Source organism: Pleurodeles waltl, chromosome 4_2 (genome assembly GCF_031143425.1).
Source record: "Pleurodeles waltl isolate 20211129_DDA chromosome 4_2, aPleWal1.hap1.20221129, whole genome shotgun sequence".
Classification (NCBI taxonomy): Eukaryota; Metazoa; Chordata; class Amphibia; order Caudata; family Salamandridae; genus Pleurodeles; species Pleurodeles waltl.
The window spans coordinates 863,995,623-864,013,634 of record NC_090443.1 but is presented as its reverse complement, the minus strand read 5'-3'; the positions used below and the strand labels follow the sequence as shown (position 1 = coordinate 864,013,634).

The 18,012-nt window shown below is 44.1% G+C and overlaps 1 protein-coding gene across 1 annotated transcript in view; it reads right to left on the bottom strand.

Moving 5' to 3' along the window:
* Window positions 1–617: 617 nt before the first annotated feature.
* Window positions 618–18,012, bottom strand: part of DHCR24 (24-dehydrocholesterol reductase) — a 106,720-nt gene continuing 89,325 nt past the window's right edge. The window contains exons 8-9 of the mRNA XM_069232613.1: window positions 9,574–9,752; window positions 618–4,254 (exon numbers count right to left, since the gene is read on the bottom strand). Of these exons, the coding sequence (XP_069088714.1) occupies window positions 4,101–4,254; window positions 9,574–9,752 (333 nt within the window). The 3' untranslated portion in view covers window positions 618–4,100. The remainder of the gene's footprint in view (window positions 4,255–9,573; window positions 9,753–18,012) is intronic.

The following is an 18,012-nucleotide window of genomic DNA, read 5'->3' as shown; positions in this document are numbered from 1 at the left end:
GATCTATTGCAGCAAATACAAAATATAATTAAAAAATAACAACATACAGACGATCAGTTACAGTCACAGTGTTCCTATTTTTTTGTACTCATTCTACTGGAGGGCCTCAAGAACAGAAATTAAAAGCATCATTGGTCACAGACATATGACCTGAATAAATTCATAAGGATCATGGCTGTGTCCTTGGGTACACCTGAAGCGAAACATTTAGTTCAGAAATCAACTCCCAATAGACAGAAGTTAAGAACACCCAAATACAATCAATTTAATTGCCCCAAACCATGGACAGGTAGTTATCGATCTTCCCTAATATTCGAATAGTCAACACCCCCCCCCCCCCCCCCCACCATCATACAGAAAAACTAACTTGTTCACATGCTGTACAATAAACCATCATCGGTACGGACCCTAGTTCCTAAATTGGAACGAAAGCAGACAGTGCACACTACACTAGTTCTTATCAAATGATGTTACAATTTTCCGTTAAATTACCCAATCATGTTCGCCCTGCAAAACTCAATATCAGGAGTCTTTAGAAGCTTCATGCCTAGCAGATAGATACCTTCATTTTTACCTCATTAAAGCTTTACTTTCAGAGTCAGTAATGAACTAATATGGAGGCTGTGAAAAATATTTTATTTTGGAAATAAATACAAAATTAACAATATCTGTAAGGCTCCAAAAGAAACAAAAACACTGACAGAAAGAATTTTCCAACACATTATCACTATACATTAAATACTTTTCTTTGGGATAGTGAAGGTTTGGGCAATATTCAATGTTTACAACATTCATTTAGTTCTACATTTGCCACAAAAAGGCAAGTGTGTACTTAATTTACAAACGTTTATAACCAAAGAAAGCTAATTACACACAATTCTGTAAACAAGCGTGAAAACATGAAACCATTTATTTTGTATTATCAAAGCATATATTAACTAGAACTATATTTTCAATACCCATTTCATTCCCAGTTTAATAAAACACAAACATTTTAAAATCCAGTTATTTCACTCCTGAGGAAGAGCTGAGGCTATTCATTTACCACAGTTGATATATTTTGTTTTTTCCAATTATATGAAAGTACTTTAAAACTGTAAGTGCAGCCACTGCCTTACTTGCTAAAAACACAAACAACCAAATATTCTGAATACACTGTTATTCGAACAGCTTACAAAACAAAATGCGTCTTCATAAGGTCTGTATTCATTCTGTCTTTAAGGTATAGTGGAAAAATGTGTATTTGTTCTGTTAAAATGCATTTATTCTATTTAGTAAGAACTAAACTGTAAAATACATACTACTCATACAGTTACTAAGACAAAAACATGCAACAGCTAAATATATAACATACAGTCCAGAGAAAATAACATAAGCTAATAGTACAACTTTGAACACTGATGAATCCCAAATGGCACTTTGGCATGTGCTCTGCATAAGAGCTACTTCACCTATTTATTACTTCACCTAAATGTTGTCCAAAAAGTAAATCATTTGACTCACAGGAACTGATCCGTCACAAATTCTGGTAAAAAATCTAGAGAATTCTGTTAAAATTAATGACTGCTCTACCAATCACTGGAAAAGATAACAAAAGAATATCATGGATCTATCAGTCATTGGGAATCACACTTAATGGACTTTTGTGCTAACAACTATTTAGCTTTTATAGCAGAATACATAAAAAGGCTGAAAATGTTCTGAGAAATAAATGTAGGTATCATAGGTTTTGGGCCCAAATAAGGATATTCTAAAAATCTGGGAATTGGAAAAACATGAATGGTGGAACTTGGTTCCCCACATAAAGTGGAAAAATACTTTATTCAACTTTTCATATTTCACAACTCTTAGGTGGGTTTTGGAAAATTCACCAGTTCACAGCATTGATTCAATTTTTCTCTGTCCCCATCACCAGAGCCACATATTTGGATGATAAACCTCTCTTACATATGTTCCCAACAGAATCACATGTATTCACAATATCATGAAGAAAAGCAGTCAAACTTCAGTATTTCCTACTGCATAGGACTCTAGAAATTCTAGGCTACACCCCATCGCAACACTGTTTAATTCTGCAAAACATTAGTAAGAAATCCTGCTGCCGCATTGTTTGTTTGTTTCCCATTTTGGGTAGAAATATACATTTAAGGCGAAATGCAGCTATGCAAATTGATATGTGCAGCCATGAGCATAAGGGTAATGATGGAGAGGTTTCTCAAAATTCTCATTCACAAGTGACATAAGTGACATAAATTCAACAGGGGCATACTCAAACTGCCTCCGCTGTCATTATGACTAAATTGATTGAGATTATGAATACATTTATTAGGCCTGACCAGACAACTCCCCAACAGCTGAGGTCACAACTACCTAGCAAATTAAGGTAAAAAGAACAACAGAAACTGCTATCAACCCAACCCATCACCAGGCACAGTATCCAATCAACATCGGTCTCCACAAACTAAGAAACTAAAACATACAGTAGGATGCAATCAACAGCATACATAGCTCTGTCATATTATCATACAATAAGGCTGAAAGGTATGAACAATTCAGGAAAATGAAAAAAAAGAAAATTAAACATTACCTTTTCTGTACCAGGATTATTCTGATTTTCGTTCTAAAAAAATCACTTTGACATCTTTCACTAACAAACGTAACATGCTCTGTACCTACTCCTTGAGCTTTATTGTACCTCTTTCTGGTGGTCTTACAATCCTAAGATTTGATGAATCAAGACTCATTGATGAAAAGACGCACTGACAGTGAAATGTAAAATTGATTCTGAGTGGAATTGAATTATTAAGCACAGATCTGAGCACACATTACAAATACCTCATCAGTGGTTAAATTACATTATGAAGACGAACAAAGCATATATCAAAACACAGGTGAAAGGCAAATATAGCAACATCTCACACTAAAGGGAAGTATGCAAAAGCTTGACCACACAACCACCAATCGTTAGACTAACGTTTAGACAGCATTGCATGGAAAAGTGGGGAAGCACAGATCCCTTCTAGCTGGTATATTTAAAGAGTGCTACTGTAACCATAGAGACCGTATAAACTATGTCTGGGAAATGCGCTAACAGTGTGCATTATCAAGATCTATTTTTCCTGCTTTTGCGTCACTTTTGGTAAATGACTATCAGACTATTGGCCTATTCTGAGGCAGTTAACAACTAGGTCCTGAAAAACTTCCTTAAGATGTTTTTATGTTTAAATCCGGGGCCAACAAAAAAAAAAAAAAAAAGTAAAAAGAGAATTAATGGTTGTTTTCATTTATAAAGCCTGACTAGTCTATGTCCGCCAAGGCAGAAGCATACTCAGACAGAGTTGTCACCAGCTTTAGCGCAAGACTCCCCTAGCACAGGCGCAGTACATTACTAACCCACTCCGCTTTTTGTTGCATGTATATATCCTGTTCCACAGACATCTATATTAGGATATGCAAGTGGAGAAGAAAACACTGAAAGTGGGCTAGATTGGAAAGGCCCACTTATGTAGTGAAAAGATCAAACAAAATTAATTGAGTTGAGGGGGCAGGAGCCATTCTTATAAAACACTAGGTGGGCTGAGATAAAAGCAACAGTTGGTCCATATTCTCAAACAGTTAAAGAAAAACAAAATAATGTTGACAATGACTTCTCAATAAGCCTACTTTTGCTTTCCAGATGAATAATGTGTAATCAAACTGGGTTCAATATCCTCACAGTGCAGTGATATGTGCTTCAGATTCAAGGTTCAGGAATCATGTTTGTCGTTCATGTGATAAAAAAGCAATATCAATAGTATAAAGCATAAATTATTATATTTCAAGAGTGAAACTTGCTGACTATTCAAACTTCGATCAAATAATTTTGTCTGCTTGCACAAACACAAGGGCATTTTTCAAATCCTTTGTCTCCATCTAACAGATAACTTCATGACAAAGTAGCATACATTGCAAATAATGATAATGATTCCTGGACATGTAACGAGGTTACATATATCTAGCCGGCATCTAAGATAATTTCAGACAAGCTATGGATCTGTGGAAGGATCCTTGATCTTTCCCGCTGCAGCAAATGTTTTCTGGTTATCACCACGCCATTTTTTTCAGTGTCTTGCTGCCTTGCAAATTTTGTCAAACACCTCCGGAAAAGCACTGTTGCAGTTCAGTTGCTCCCTTAACTTGTGGTACAATGAGCCATCAAACATTTGCCAAAATTCATCACGATTCATATAACAATCAGCGTATAGCATCTGAAAGCTGAAAGAGGGCAAATTATACAAATTAAAACTGTGTCCAGAGGTGTGTAAGCTTTGATACAGAAAATGTGGTATTACCTTCAATAATAGTTATGCAGTCTGAATATGCAGATCACTTGCAGACCTCAAAACATTTCATCTTATGACAGTGGGTTCTACCTGTGACTTTCAAACTGCCATTTTTGCATCAGAAACAGATTGACAACAGTGGTCATAACAAAAGGCAAGGTAATCAACAATCAGCTTCCAGATGTACTTTATTATTAGGTTTTTCAACGGGGACTTAGCCAAAGGCCACAAGAAGAGGTCTTGATTTTCCTACATGTTCAGTTTTTGCAGTGCATATGATAATTCAGAACTTAATAGATAATTAAAATACGCCTAAACCACTAACAGAGAAATTAAGGGTATGAAACTGAAGTATTATTTAGGCAAGAATCATTCAAGGAAAATGTTTATTAAGAAACACAGAACTTAATCTAAGGAAAGGCACCTACAGGATACATCATACCACAAACAAAGCTACGTGAGCTGTTGAGATTGAAAGGAAGAGTCCACTGTACACGAGCACAGTCTTAATTGCACATTAATCAGGTCAAAGTACATGATGCAGAGACTCTAATGCATAGGCCCTCTATTAGTCACTTGTAAACTGACCTGGTTTCTGCCAATGATTACTTCAGCATCTTTCTAGCCCTCTTTGGTCAGGGTTCCAAAATTCAAAAGGGGATGTTCCTTCTGCCACCAGACTGCCACCCAGTGGCACCATCTCTCCTCCCACAAATAAAGACCCTATCCCTTTTCTGTCCTCTGCTTAAATCTATCTTTTCAGGTTAAGCTTTTCCGTTAATTTCACATTTAACTACTATTGTTATTGTTGGACCTGGCCCTATGAGCAGAGTCACCCCCAAACATTTTGCCTTTCACGCTCCACTAAATTTGTTTTTGCTGGCCTTAGACCCTAGCACTGGTAAGCAGTAGTAAAGTGCACAAAATGTTTGCACTCTCTCTCTAAAACATGGTAAAATTGGCTTATACCCAATTAGCATATTTAATTACGTTCTAAGTCCATTGTAGAATGGTACAGCATATACACCCACAGCCTGCAACTTAAATGGTACCAGTGGACCTGCGGCACCTATTGTGCCACACGCGTAAGTAGTAGCTTAAAACATGTACCATTGCAGCCTAAATGCAGTTCTACACTTCGGTGTCAACCTGGCATTTACACTCACTTGTCAAGCCTTAAACTTCCATGACATATAAGTCACCCCTAAGATGGGTCCCAGGTAGCCCCTAGGGTAGGGTGCGGTGCAATCAGAAAGCTGGACATGTACTTTTAAATGTCCTGATAGTGAAAAACAGCTAACTTTGTTTTTCACTGCTGTGAGGCCTACCACTCCCAGAGTAACATTGGGGGTTCCTTATTACATTTAATAAGCTGTAGTTCCTAACTGGGAGAAGGCAGATAGGTCATGTTTCGTACATAAGAAATTGTAATGATAAACCCTCTTTAAAAGTAAAGTCAAATTTTTTATTACTATTTTGAAATTACCCTTTTAGAAAGTGGGCATTTTCCTGCACTTTATGCCTGCAGCCTGTCTTGGGTCGCATGGCTGGGTGTAGCTGACAGACTTGTAGATTCCTCTCAGACAGTCACACAATAGAGGGATTAGGTGTGCCTGAATTAGCCATCTGCTGGCAGGATAGTGGGAGGAAGGGGGAGATTGAATACAGACTTACAACTGAATAGCCTATCCTCTGCCTTCACACAAAGGGCCTATTAACCCTGTATTGTCACTGCAATTAGCTTAGAGCCAGGGCAGGGTAATCAGGAAATTCCATGCACTTCAAAGAACCTTTCCAGAAGCTTCTCCCACCTTCACTTCCAGGACAAGGGCACCAGGGTATCAAAATAAGGCCTTCGCCCCAACTCTTCAGTACACTTCTGGACCTGTGGATACTCTGCTAGGAAGGACTGCTGTACTGCTACAAGGAATGCAACTCTGCTGGACTGCTACTGTGTCGGAACTGCTGCCCTGCTGTGCTGACTAGCTGCCCTCTTGCCTAGGAAAGAAGAACTGGACCTGCAACCCATCTTGAACTCAGGACCCAAAGTGACTCAAAGAGCTAATCTGCTGTCCTCCTGATCTGAGCCTTAGGGACATAAAAACACTCCCCAACAGCTCCTGGACCGATCTTCAGCAAGTTCCTGAACCCCAAGTGGTTCCTTTAAGGTCGTGGACCATTGGTGTGGCTCTCGAGCTCTTGAATACAGAGACCGCAAACAGGGCCGTTCACACCGGAACAGTGCCAATTGCACTAAAAATCAGCTTGAGCTGCAAACAACCTGTCTTTTTGCACAGCAGCATCAACAGTCTGCAGTGCACCGCCAACGTGAAGCTCCAGCCTGCCCATCCCCATCGTCCAGCCTGCTTTTCACACAACACAGACTGCTGCCTGTTGACACTCTCCTTGCTCCTCACGACCCTCTCCAATGTGAACGAGACTTCTGAGGCAAAGCTTGAGAAGGTAAACCTTCAGGAGCACTAATCTGGGACTGCATTTAACCTGCACTCCATTGTGGTCAACCTGCACTTTTGAGTTTAACCCCGATCCAGCGTGACCAGATAGCCACGGTTGACGCTTTTTGCTTTTAGGCACCATATTGCAGTTTATTCTTTAAAAATTCATAACTCCGGTTCTACTGATTGCATATTTGTAGATATGGTGTCAAAAAATGTATTTAAATGTACTCTATGCTTCTAAATTGGTTTGGGATTTTTCTTGTGTTGTGTTTTCACTTTATTACTGTTTGTGTGCTGCATACATACTTTACAGATTGCCTCTAAGTTAAGCCTGACAGCTCTTTGTGGCAGTTTAGTGCTTTTTTTGTGGTTCACCCCAGAAGGGATTGTGGCTGTTGCTTGACAAGGGCTCACACCCCAGTCAACCAACAACCTATATCTATAAATTGAGAAAAAATAGAGAGTATTGCAGTGTAAGGAAGACAAAACACATGTGACAGTCCTATGTCTTCTGTACAAAGGTCCTTAGACAATCTTGGAAAAAACTATGTGAGACAAGTCAACAAAGTACACCTGAGCTTAAGAATATTCAACCTTGATATCGACATATCTATTTTATGACTTAACCCCGACAAACCTAAAAAAAATGAACTTCTGTAATTTGGATTAGCTATATCATCAGTGCATCCTGGTGAGAATCTTTTCATCACGGCATAAGTGCAGACCAATCACACTTGCTTTCTTGATCAGAATGTTCTTTAGCCAGAAGCCTTTGAGTGAAAGGAGAAAATATGTAATACAGGAGTAAGTACACTCCTCTCCACTTAACGGGGTAGGAAGAAAAGATAAAGGGCCTTATGCACAGGAAGCGGATTATGAACTGTGAGAAAAGGTAGAACACACCAGAATGCCCTAAAAGAACTTCAAAGGCTCTTGGGCTGCAGAAGGAGCAATCCTGAAAAAAGGAACTACCATTACAATAAGCAACTAATCATGTCTAAACGTCATTAACTGCGTATGTGTCCAACAGGGAGAATAATAAAAAAAGGTAACCGCAGCAGCAAAGAAATTAAGTGGGCATGATGGAGTGAGGTCCTGAGAGCCCGTTTGAATGATCTGATGTTGGTAGGCATCAACCTTATGACATGCAAAGAAACACTTGGCACAGTGGGTCGAAAATAAAGAACACCCCTTGGAGCACAGACCTTAAGACAAGTAGTAAGCTTAATTGCTCGTCTGAGGGAGTTAGTGTCATGGAAGACTGGCCCAGACACTGCTGTTCCATACCAGGTAGGCAGCTAAGTCCAATTGGGTCAGGAAACAAAACACTAAGACATAGTATCTACTAAAATAGGGAGAAAGTTCTCTGTCATAAACACAAGACTTGCCCAACCCTGGGTTCACTGTTAAGGTGAAATATTGTACTCTCCTATTAGTACCAGCCTCATGATGGGCAGGGACCCATTCTCATGCACCCATACCCAATGCTTGGTGGTTCGAGGGAATTTCTATAGTCAGAGGAACTCCACTCTGTGCTTTTTGTACTGATGTTTAAGATCAGTAGGATGCAATTTGGTACATTGCAGCAGCAACCTCAAACACTCTAAGCAAAGGGCCCGCAAAGGCACTTTGCAAGATAACTCGGTGATCTCTCACTCATACCCGTCTGGTAAATTGCACTGAATAGTCATGGTACTCCGTTAGTGCTATCCTGACCACTATGTTAATACCATGGAAGCATGACAACACATGAATGCCTTTTGTGTAATTCCAGTATCACCGTGATGGCAAAAAATGCACAAGTCTGCAATCATCCTGTAGATAGCACAGTACTGCCGGACTACCTCAGCAAAAAAGTATACCACTTTGGGACCTGAATAAAAGCAAGTGAAAGACACCGCAGTAACTTGCAACCAACCTATAAAGTGTATGGCCAGTATAACACTCTGTGAAGTGTCAAGTGCAAATAGGCCAATTCAAGTCCATAAGAGACTGTACAGTTCAACCGTAGTTTATCATTGGGTAAACCACTGGAGCCCTGGCTTTTGTGCAAGGTAGTATGTATGCTCAATTGGGAAGGACACACACATATCAGACGCAAATGCAGGTCTGTTGGAAGCCTTTCAGGTAGGGAAGTCTTTGAGAGGTCCTGTCCAAAAGCTCCTTTATTCAAAAAACCTAGATTGTTATCCCAGTGTAAGGTTTCCTGTAGCATCATACCCAGCCTAGGATATCAAAAACACCTGGTGAAAATGCAGAAGAGCTTCTTGGACATGACAGTGGTGAAAGCCTTGAATGAGGGGACTAGGCTGGGCACCTAAGGCAGAAAACAGTTAAGCCTGATAGACTATGAGCCATTCTGTAACATATGTGGGCACTCCTGTGAGCCAGCAGCAAAATAAATAAATACATTAACATGATCAAAGTTATACATAGAAGGCATGACACACTAAGCACTTCAGTTTTGCCAATGTTTTATGTTAGGTGGATCTTTCGTTTCAAAAGCTATGCCACATGAGCAGAGAAAGGATGCTGAAGCCACCATCTAACTTTATTTATTGAGGTGAAATACTTAAAGGTCCCATGAAGTGAGATGAAAAATATCCTCTTTTTCTTTGCACTCAATACTACATGTTCAACAATCAGCACTGAAAAGACTACAGAATTTCTATTTGTTTCATGATGTCTCGTGGGGTAAAGATTCCTGCGGGGGGTGGAGCCAATTGTTGGCCCCTTTTAGTTCCATTCTTGGGTTATTAGATTTTTAATTTAAATCCTAATATTCTACTTACCCATGTACATCTCTCACATATTTTTCCAATTGTCTCATTGATGCCTTGGCTTGAAAGTGCTTTCGTTTGGGCTCTCCATATGCTCCAATATCAACATAGAGTTCAGCCTCATCTCCTTTGGGGTGTACCATACCAGGCTGGCTGGGTAATATGAAAGGACAAAGCCACAGTGGATAAACCTGTACGATTTAGAGAAGATAATGATATAAGCACAAGCACAATGTTAGATGTGTACTCCACTAAGACCTTGTACTCAGTATTCAGACATAGATTGCCTGTGTTCCAGTACTGCGTTCATATAACAGGAGTTTGAAGGATTTAAATGATTGCACAAAAACATTGCTATATCAGAAACCAAGGTAGCATCGATCAATAACAGTCCAATGAATAGTGTCAAAACGTTGTCATCAATTAGTCAGTAGATCAATTATTTAGTTGTACGAGTACCTTATTTTTAATACACGAAAAAGAGGCTTACTTTGTTTGGGTCAGTAATCAAGAGAAACACAAACATTAGCACCAATAAACAAAAGCATTATCTAAGACAGTCTATTTGGGTAACTCCCCCTTGTCTTGTGCTTAGGAGAATTTTTACAGCTTTTACTTTAAAATCTGGTGGGGATTTTCTTAAGACAGCATTCGGGCCATTCTCTTCGTTTAAGGTGTCACAAATGTTTTAAAAGGGAATGGAGTGGTGCAGGTTTCCTCTCACCTCCACCCCACTCTTATGGAAGGTACACCAGAAGCTAAACATTTTCTGCAAATTCACTTCATCTTTCTCAGCCATATGAGAACGAAGTCTGAGATTCTCAGTAAAACATGTACTTCCAATAGCAGTCTGTCAGTTGATTCCCTTCTGTTCTACTGCAGCCTCCTGGAGTGGTCTAAAAACTAGAACGCTAACAGACTTACTTATGACAAAATTGTTGCACACCTGAAGCCATCTTGATGGAGTGAAACTGGTAAAACTTAAAACATATAACTTAGAAAGACACAAAACGAGGTAGTTCATTTGGTCACAGAAACTATGATTAGTGCTGTAGAAAGAAAACTTAGGACAAGTTTTAAGTGAGTTCTCAAATATCTTCCTCTTCTATTTCATTAAAATAGTCTGACATGCAGACTGAAACATGCACTTTCAAAACCAGCAGCAGACTGCCAGTTAACTCCCAGGTAATGCACAGGTTTACTACAGTGTTCTAATGAGCAACTAGAGTGCTAACATTTGAATTCACACCAAAAGTGTGCCCCATCTGAATGCCGTCATCAGGAAATCGAAGTGGAAAACTGAAATCATTTTCTACAGAAGATACTGCAGTAAATAAGGAAATTAGGGAGCTTCAAAACAAATAAGTCTCCCAAGTAGTCCACCAGAAAAAAAGGAGCCCAAATGTAGCATAAATATCAACCAAATGTAGCCTAAATATAACCCAATGACAGAAGTGTGCAAAACACTTAATTGTTTTTAGGGTCGAGCCTGCGTCCCATTCGCTCGCGCATGCGTATCGCTAGCGAGACGCGTTAGGTATCAGGAAAGGGCTCGGAGCCCCGTCGACGTCACCTCAGTGTCTTTCATTGGCAAGTTGCCTTGCCTGTTACAATACGCTTCTTTTGATTAGTAGAAGGCACGCATACGTCATGCCTTTTCCGTAGTTAGCCCTCCTCCAGCGCAGCAACCAAGTATGGAAAACATGCGAGGCTCGCTGTGGTTGTGGACTACTTTTTCTCTGTTTTTGGAGCGCGATCTCGCTGGGCAGAAGTCGAGCGCTTCGTAAATTGCACTTTTGCCAGTTACATTCATAATTGCACATTGTGTGAAGTGTACAGAGCGATCGAGATGTTTTTTTCTTTTAATGCAGGAAAATCCGGTTGGGAGTTTACAACAGCTGTAACTCCGACAAATTCGAGACCCTAGTGCATTGCAAATGCTTGTTTGTGTTGCATTTTATATAGCACAGTCTTGATCCAAAGGTATTGGAGTGTTTTACATGAGCATCAGTTCCATTCATCAAAGACGCATTCATTTTGCTTTTAGGCATGCGGAGATTAAGTGATTTGCCCAGAATTACAGGATGTCGAGCTGACGCCAAAACTTGAACCTGGTTCCCCGGCTGCAAAGTCTGAAGCTCTGGCTGCAACGCCACATCCTCTCCCTTAAGTGTAACACATAATCAAGTGCTCAACTGGATTAAAAAAACATAAAGAAAGCAAATAATTTAACAGTGCTCTGTCACTATTTAAGACACGGTACCGTGAGGAATCCACAGGTAGCTAATGTACCCACCAGAAAAGTCGTTACCGAAGGTAAGTAACTCGTTCTTCTGATGGATACAACTACCTGTGGATTCCTCACCTAATGAATAGAGTCCCAAAGCAGTACCACGCCCGGTGGCGGGTGCCTAAATGGTGAAACCAAGAAATCCTGCAGCACTGACCGTGCAAAATGGCCGTCCCTTCTGACCTCAGAGTCCAAACAGTAATGTTTAGCAAAAGTGTGAAGGGACGACCAAGTTGCGGCCTTGCAGATGTCGACCACAGGAACACCTCTGGCCAAGGCCGAAGTGGCCGACTTAGCTCTGGTGGAATGAGCTCTAATGCCCTCAGGAGGATCCTTCTTTGCCAAAGAGTAACAGATTTTAATGCAAAGAACAACCCACCTGGAGAGTGTTCTCTTGTGGACTGCCTTTCCTCTCCTCTTGCCCACGTACCCGATGAACAGCTGATCCTCCAGCCTGAAATCCTTTGTTCTATCAATAAAGAAGCTCAACGCCCTCTTTGGGTCCAGACGGTGCAGTCTTTTTTCCTCTTTAGAAGGATGAGGCGGAGGATAGAACGTGGACAAAGTAATTGTCTGAGCCAAATGGAACGGTGAAACAACCTTCGGGAGGAAAGCAGCCTTGGTCCTCAACACCACCTTATCCCCATAAAAAGTTGTATAAGGGGGCTTTACCGATAAGGCCTGCAACTCACTCACTCTCCTTGCAGATGTTATAGCTACCAGGAAAACTGTTTTTATAACCAAATACCTTAAGGGGCAAGAATGCATAGGCTCAAAAGGGGACCCCATAAGGAAAGTCAGGACCAAGGACAAATCCCATTGCGGCATAACAAATGGTTTTGGAGGATATTTATTTAGAAGACCTTTTAAGAATCTGATAACAATAGGGGATTTAAATAACGATGGATGGTCTGGAAGACAAATGAAGGCTGACAAGGCCGACAAATAACCCTTAATGGTAGCCACTGCACAACCTTTCTGCGCTAGAGACAGAGCAAAAGACAAAACGTCCGATAGATGAGCATGTAAGGGATCAATCTGCCTCTCTCCACACCACGCAACAAATTTAGACCACCTATTAGCGTAGATAGATTTAGTGGAGTGTCGCCTGGCCGCTAATATAACATCCACTACATCAGGCGGAAGAGAGAAGGAACTCAGGTTGCCCCGTTCAATCTCCAGGCATGTAGGTGCAGACTCTGGAGGTTGGGGTGTAAAACCTGCCCCTGCGACTGCGAGAGGAGGTCTGCCCTGAAAGGGAGACGGAGCGGAGGGCACATTGAGAGTTGGAGAAGGTCGGAGTACCACACCCTCCTTGGCCAATCCGGAGCTATTAAGATGACTAGCGCCCGGTCTTGGCGAATCTTCCTCAATACTCGAGGAATCAAGGGTATGGGAGGAAACGCGTAAAGCAACTGGCCGCACCAGGTTATTTGAAACGTGTCCCCCAACGCTCCCTGCATCGGATACTGGAGGCTGCAGAATAACGGACAATGCGCGTTCTCCAGAGTGGCAAACAGATCTACCCGAGGAAACCCCCACCTTTGGAAGATCAAACGGGCTTGATCTGGATGGAGACGCCACTCGTGGTCTGCCGAGAATTGGCGACTGAGACCGTCCGCACGTACATTCAAGACCCCGGGCAGATGATTTGCTACCAAGCAAATCTGATGGTCCTTTGCCCAGGACCATAGTCGAAGAGCTTCTCTGCAGAGAAGGTACGACCCTACTCCTCCCTGTTTGTTTATGTACCACATCGTGGTAGTATTGTCCATCAGGACCTGTACCGACTGACCACGAAGGGAAGAGAGGAAGGCCTTGAGAGCCAGACGTACAGCCCGTAACTCTAACAGATTGATATGAAACATCTGTTCCTCTGGAGACCAAAGGCCTTTGATCTCCAGATCCCCCAGATGAGCTCCCCACCCTAGAGTGGAAGCATCCGTTATGACCGTGGCCACTGGTGGCGACTGCGCGAACTGCTTTCCTTATGAAAGATTGTTGCTCGCAATCCACCACTTCAAGTCCACAGCAGCATCTCTGGAGATCTTGACAGCACCTTCTAGATCTCCTTTGTGTTGAGACCACTGCCTTCGGAGGCACCACTGAAGAGCCCTCATGTGCCAGCGAGCATGCGTGACCAACAGAATGCAGGAGGCAAACAGACCGAGCAGACGAAGGACCTTGAGGACTGGAACTACCGCTCCACTTCGAAACATTGGAACCAATTCCTGAATATCTTGAATCCGCTGAGGCGGAGGAAAGGCTCGACTCAATGTTGTATCCAGTACTGCCCCTATGAACAGGAGGCGCTGAGAGGGCTCCAGGTGAGATTTGGGCTCGTTCACCAAAAAGCCCAGGTCGAACAACAACTGAGTCGTTGACTGCAGATGATGCAACACAAGCTCCGGAGACTTGGCTTTGATCAACCAGTCGTCCAAGTAAGGGAATACTGCTATCCCCTTCCTTCTGAGCTCTGCCGCAACCACCGACATCACCTTCGTGAAGACTCGAGGTGCTGAAGTAAGACCAAACGGAAGGACCGCAAACTGATAGTGCTGCGATCCTACCACAAACCGGAGATACTTCCTGTGTGACTTGAGTATCGGGATATGAAAGTAAGCATCCTGCAAGTCGACAGACACCATCCAATCTTCCTTGTTCAACGCCAAAAGCACCTGAGCTAGGGTCAGCATCTTAAACTTTTCCTGTTTGAGGAACCAATTCAAGATCCTCAGATCCAGGATTGGTCTCAACCGACCATCCTTCTTGGGAATCAGGAAATACCTTGAGTAACAACCTCGACCCCTTTCCTGCTCTGGGACCAACTCCACCGCACCCTTTGAAAGGAGGACTTGTACCTCCTGTTCTAGCAACAAGAGGTGTTCTTCTGAACAATAAGATGGGCGAGGCGGGATGGGGGGCGGGAACTCCCGAAAGGGAAGGGTGTAGCCTTTTCACACAATACTGAGAACCCAAGTGTCCGTTGTAATAGTCTTCCACTTGCGGAGAAAATGCCGTAATCTTCCCCCTACAGGAGAGGAGTGAGTGGGAAATGGTGGAAGCCTAAGGCTGCTTTCCCTGCTGCACCCCTCCAGAGGACGAGGAAGAGGCAGAGTGCTGCTGAGAGGCTCCTCTGGTGCGGGCCCTACCTCTCCCTCTAAAAGATCTATAGGGATGGGAAGAGGCAGGTTGCTGGAATCTCCCCCGAAAGGAAGAGGAGGAAGAGCCACGCCCAAATCCACGAAACCTCCTGAAAAATCTGGAAGAGGCAGAGGAAGAAGGAGCTTGGAGCCCTAACGATTTGGCTGTGGCCCTGCTCTCCTTAAATCGCTCCAAGGCCGAATCTGCCTTGGCCCCAAACAGTTTGTCCCCATCAAACGGGAGGTCCAATAGGGTTGACTGCACATCCGCAGAAAACCCCGAATTACGGAGCCAGGCCTGTCTCCTTGCCACCACAGCCGTGCTCATTGCCCTAGCCACCGAGTCGGTCGTGTCCAGCCCAGACTGAATAATCTGGGTCGCGGCAGCCTGGGTGTCCGAAACAACATCCAAAAGACCCTGGGGAAGCTCCGTAAATGATGACGAAATGTCATCCATAAGAGCATGGATGTATCTCCCCAGAATGCAAGTTGCGTTGGTGGCCTTCAACGCCAGACTGCAGGATGAAAAAAAATTCTTGGACTGCGCATCCAGCTTTTTCGAGTCCCTGTCTCCAGGCACCGTCGGGAAAGATCCAGGCGCTGATTTTGATGAACAGGAGGCTTGCACCACCAAGCTCTCCGGTGTAGGGTGTCTAGAAAGAAAGCCAGGGTCAGATGGCGCAGCTCGATACCTCCTGGCCACAGCCCTATGAACCGCTGAGGAAGATACTGGCCTCTTCCACACCTCTAGCACCGGATCAAGCAAAGCCTCATTAAACGGCAAGAGAGGCTCCGCTGCAGCAGAGGCCGGATGTAGCACCTCCGTTAGAAGATTCTGCTTCGCCTCTGCCACTGGCAAAGGCAGGTCCAGAAAGTTAGCTGCCTTCCGTACTACAGCGTGAAAGGAAGCCGCCTCCTCCGTGTATTCCCCTGGAGACGAAAGATCCCACTCAGGGGAAGTGTCCAGCCCACTGGCTGTATCCAGACCATGCAGTCCATCACCAGAGTCCTCCAGTTCTCCTTCCTCCAGGACTCGTTTGTGCTCCTGCTCTTCCAATAGACGAAGAGCCCGTCTCCTCGAATGTAGCCTCTGCTCGATACGCGGAGTCGACATGGCCTCTGCCGAAGTCGAAGATCGGCGCCGATCCCCAGAAGCAACCGACGCCGCGTCCGGCGCCACAGGCAACTTCGACGCCAATGAAAGAGCAGGACGAAGAGAACTTGTAGCAGATGGACCCACCGGAGTCACAGGACGAAATCCCAACGTCGACGGGATGGAAATCTCCGGGGCCAATCCCTCTGAAGCCACCGGAGCGGCCACCGGCGCCGAGCCCACGTTCCCAAAAGGGAGAAAGGGCATAAAGGGTGCCGGCCGTAGAGGCGCAGGATCACCCAATGAAAAGGCCAAAGGACCAGCCGGAGCACCCCCTGGAGCCATCTGTTGGAAGATGGTATACATCGCATTGAGGAATGCGGTACTATCGGCTCCAGGGGTGGGAAAAGCCGGATACTGGGGTGCCTGTATCGAAGGCGACGCCGGCCTCGACGTCTGCGACGCCGGAGACAACACAAGAGGCTGCATCACCTCAATCACCGACGCCTGCCCAGGTGAAGTCGGTGACGCCGGAGAGGGCAACGGCGTCGACGGATGCGGCGTGACCGTGGGACTGACCTCCCAAGTCCTCCGGCGCCGATCCGAAGGCGACCTGAAACGAGTCTCCTTGCTTGAATGGCGCCGTGAATCTCTACGGCGCCGGGAGTCTCGATGACGCCGATGCCTTGGCGAAGAAGACTTCTTGTGATGCTTTTCTTTCTTCGACTTCGCCATAAACAACTTAGCCTCACGTTCCTTGAGGGCCTTCGGATTCATGTGCTGGCATGAATCGCAAGTTGAGACGTCGTGGTCGGAGCTCAAACACCAAAGGCAGTCGGAGTGAGGATCTGTAACTGACATCTTGCCCCCACACTCTCGACAAGGCTTGAAACCCGACTTTCTCTGCGACATTATTACTGCAAAGAAGGACTACGCAGCAAAAAATACACTGTAACCACAAAAGTAACAGTTGCTCCCTCGAAGATAACCGTTTCGAATGCACGGAAAAAAGGGAACTGACGTCGGCACGTCGTCGAGGACCTCTTAATGCCTCTATGACGTCAGACGGCGTCGAGTGGGCTAGAGTGACGTCCTCGTCGACGTGCAGAGACTAGGAAGAAGATTTCCGTTGAATGCTGGCGCCATGGGAGTATTCATTAGGTGAGGAATCCACAGGTAGTTGTATCCATCAGAAAGGGTTTTATTTTATCTTTCACCTGCCTAAACCTCCTCTTGTTCAATGTAAGTCAATGGGGAAAATCAATTCCCCAGGTTTCTTTCTTCAAACTCTCCCTCTTACCAAGTTCAAAATGTTGTGAAGAATGATACATTGGATCACGGAGGGCAGGAGGAAGGGGGGTAGGGACATGTACTTGGATAACAGGAAGAAGGAGGGAGATGGGCAAGTGCACCAAACTGACATTACAGGGTAGGTATTGCAACAGCACAATAAACCACCCAGGGCTAGCGGGACTGCGGTGCAGCAGAATGAACAGACTGACATTACAGGGTAGGTATTGCAGCAGCACAATAAACCACCCAGGGCTAGCGGGACTGCGGTGCAGCAGAATGAACCATGGAAAGCAATAGGGAGAGGACAGGGCCATGCACGTCGACAACAGAGAGCAGAGGGGAAAGAGGCAAGGTCAGCAAGCTAACGAGACAGACAGAAGAGACAGTTGAGACAGGACCATGAAGGGCAGGAGAGAGAGGGCAGCGGCATGACAACGGACCAGACAAGGTCGGAGGGAGGAGATAGTGGCCTGCACATGGAAAACAGAGGGAAGGGGCAAGGAGGAAGGGCAGGAGCAGCAAGCTGAGCATAGAGGCAGGCGGGGAGGTCAGTGGAAGCACAACACACCATGGAGGGCAACAGTAAGACTATGATGGCATACACTCAGACAAATGAGGGAAGGTGGCAGGGG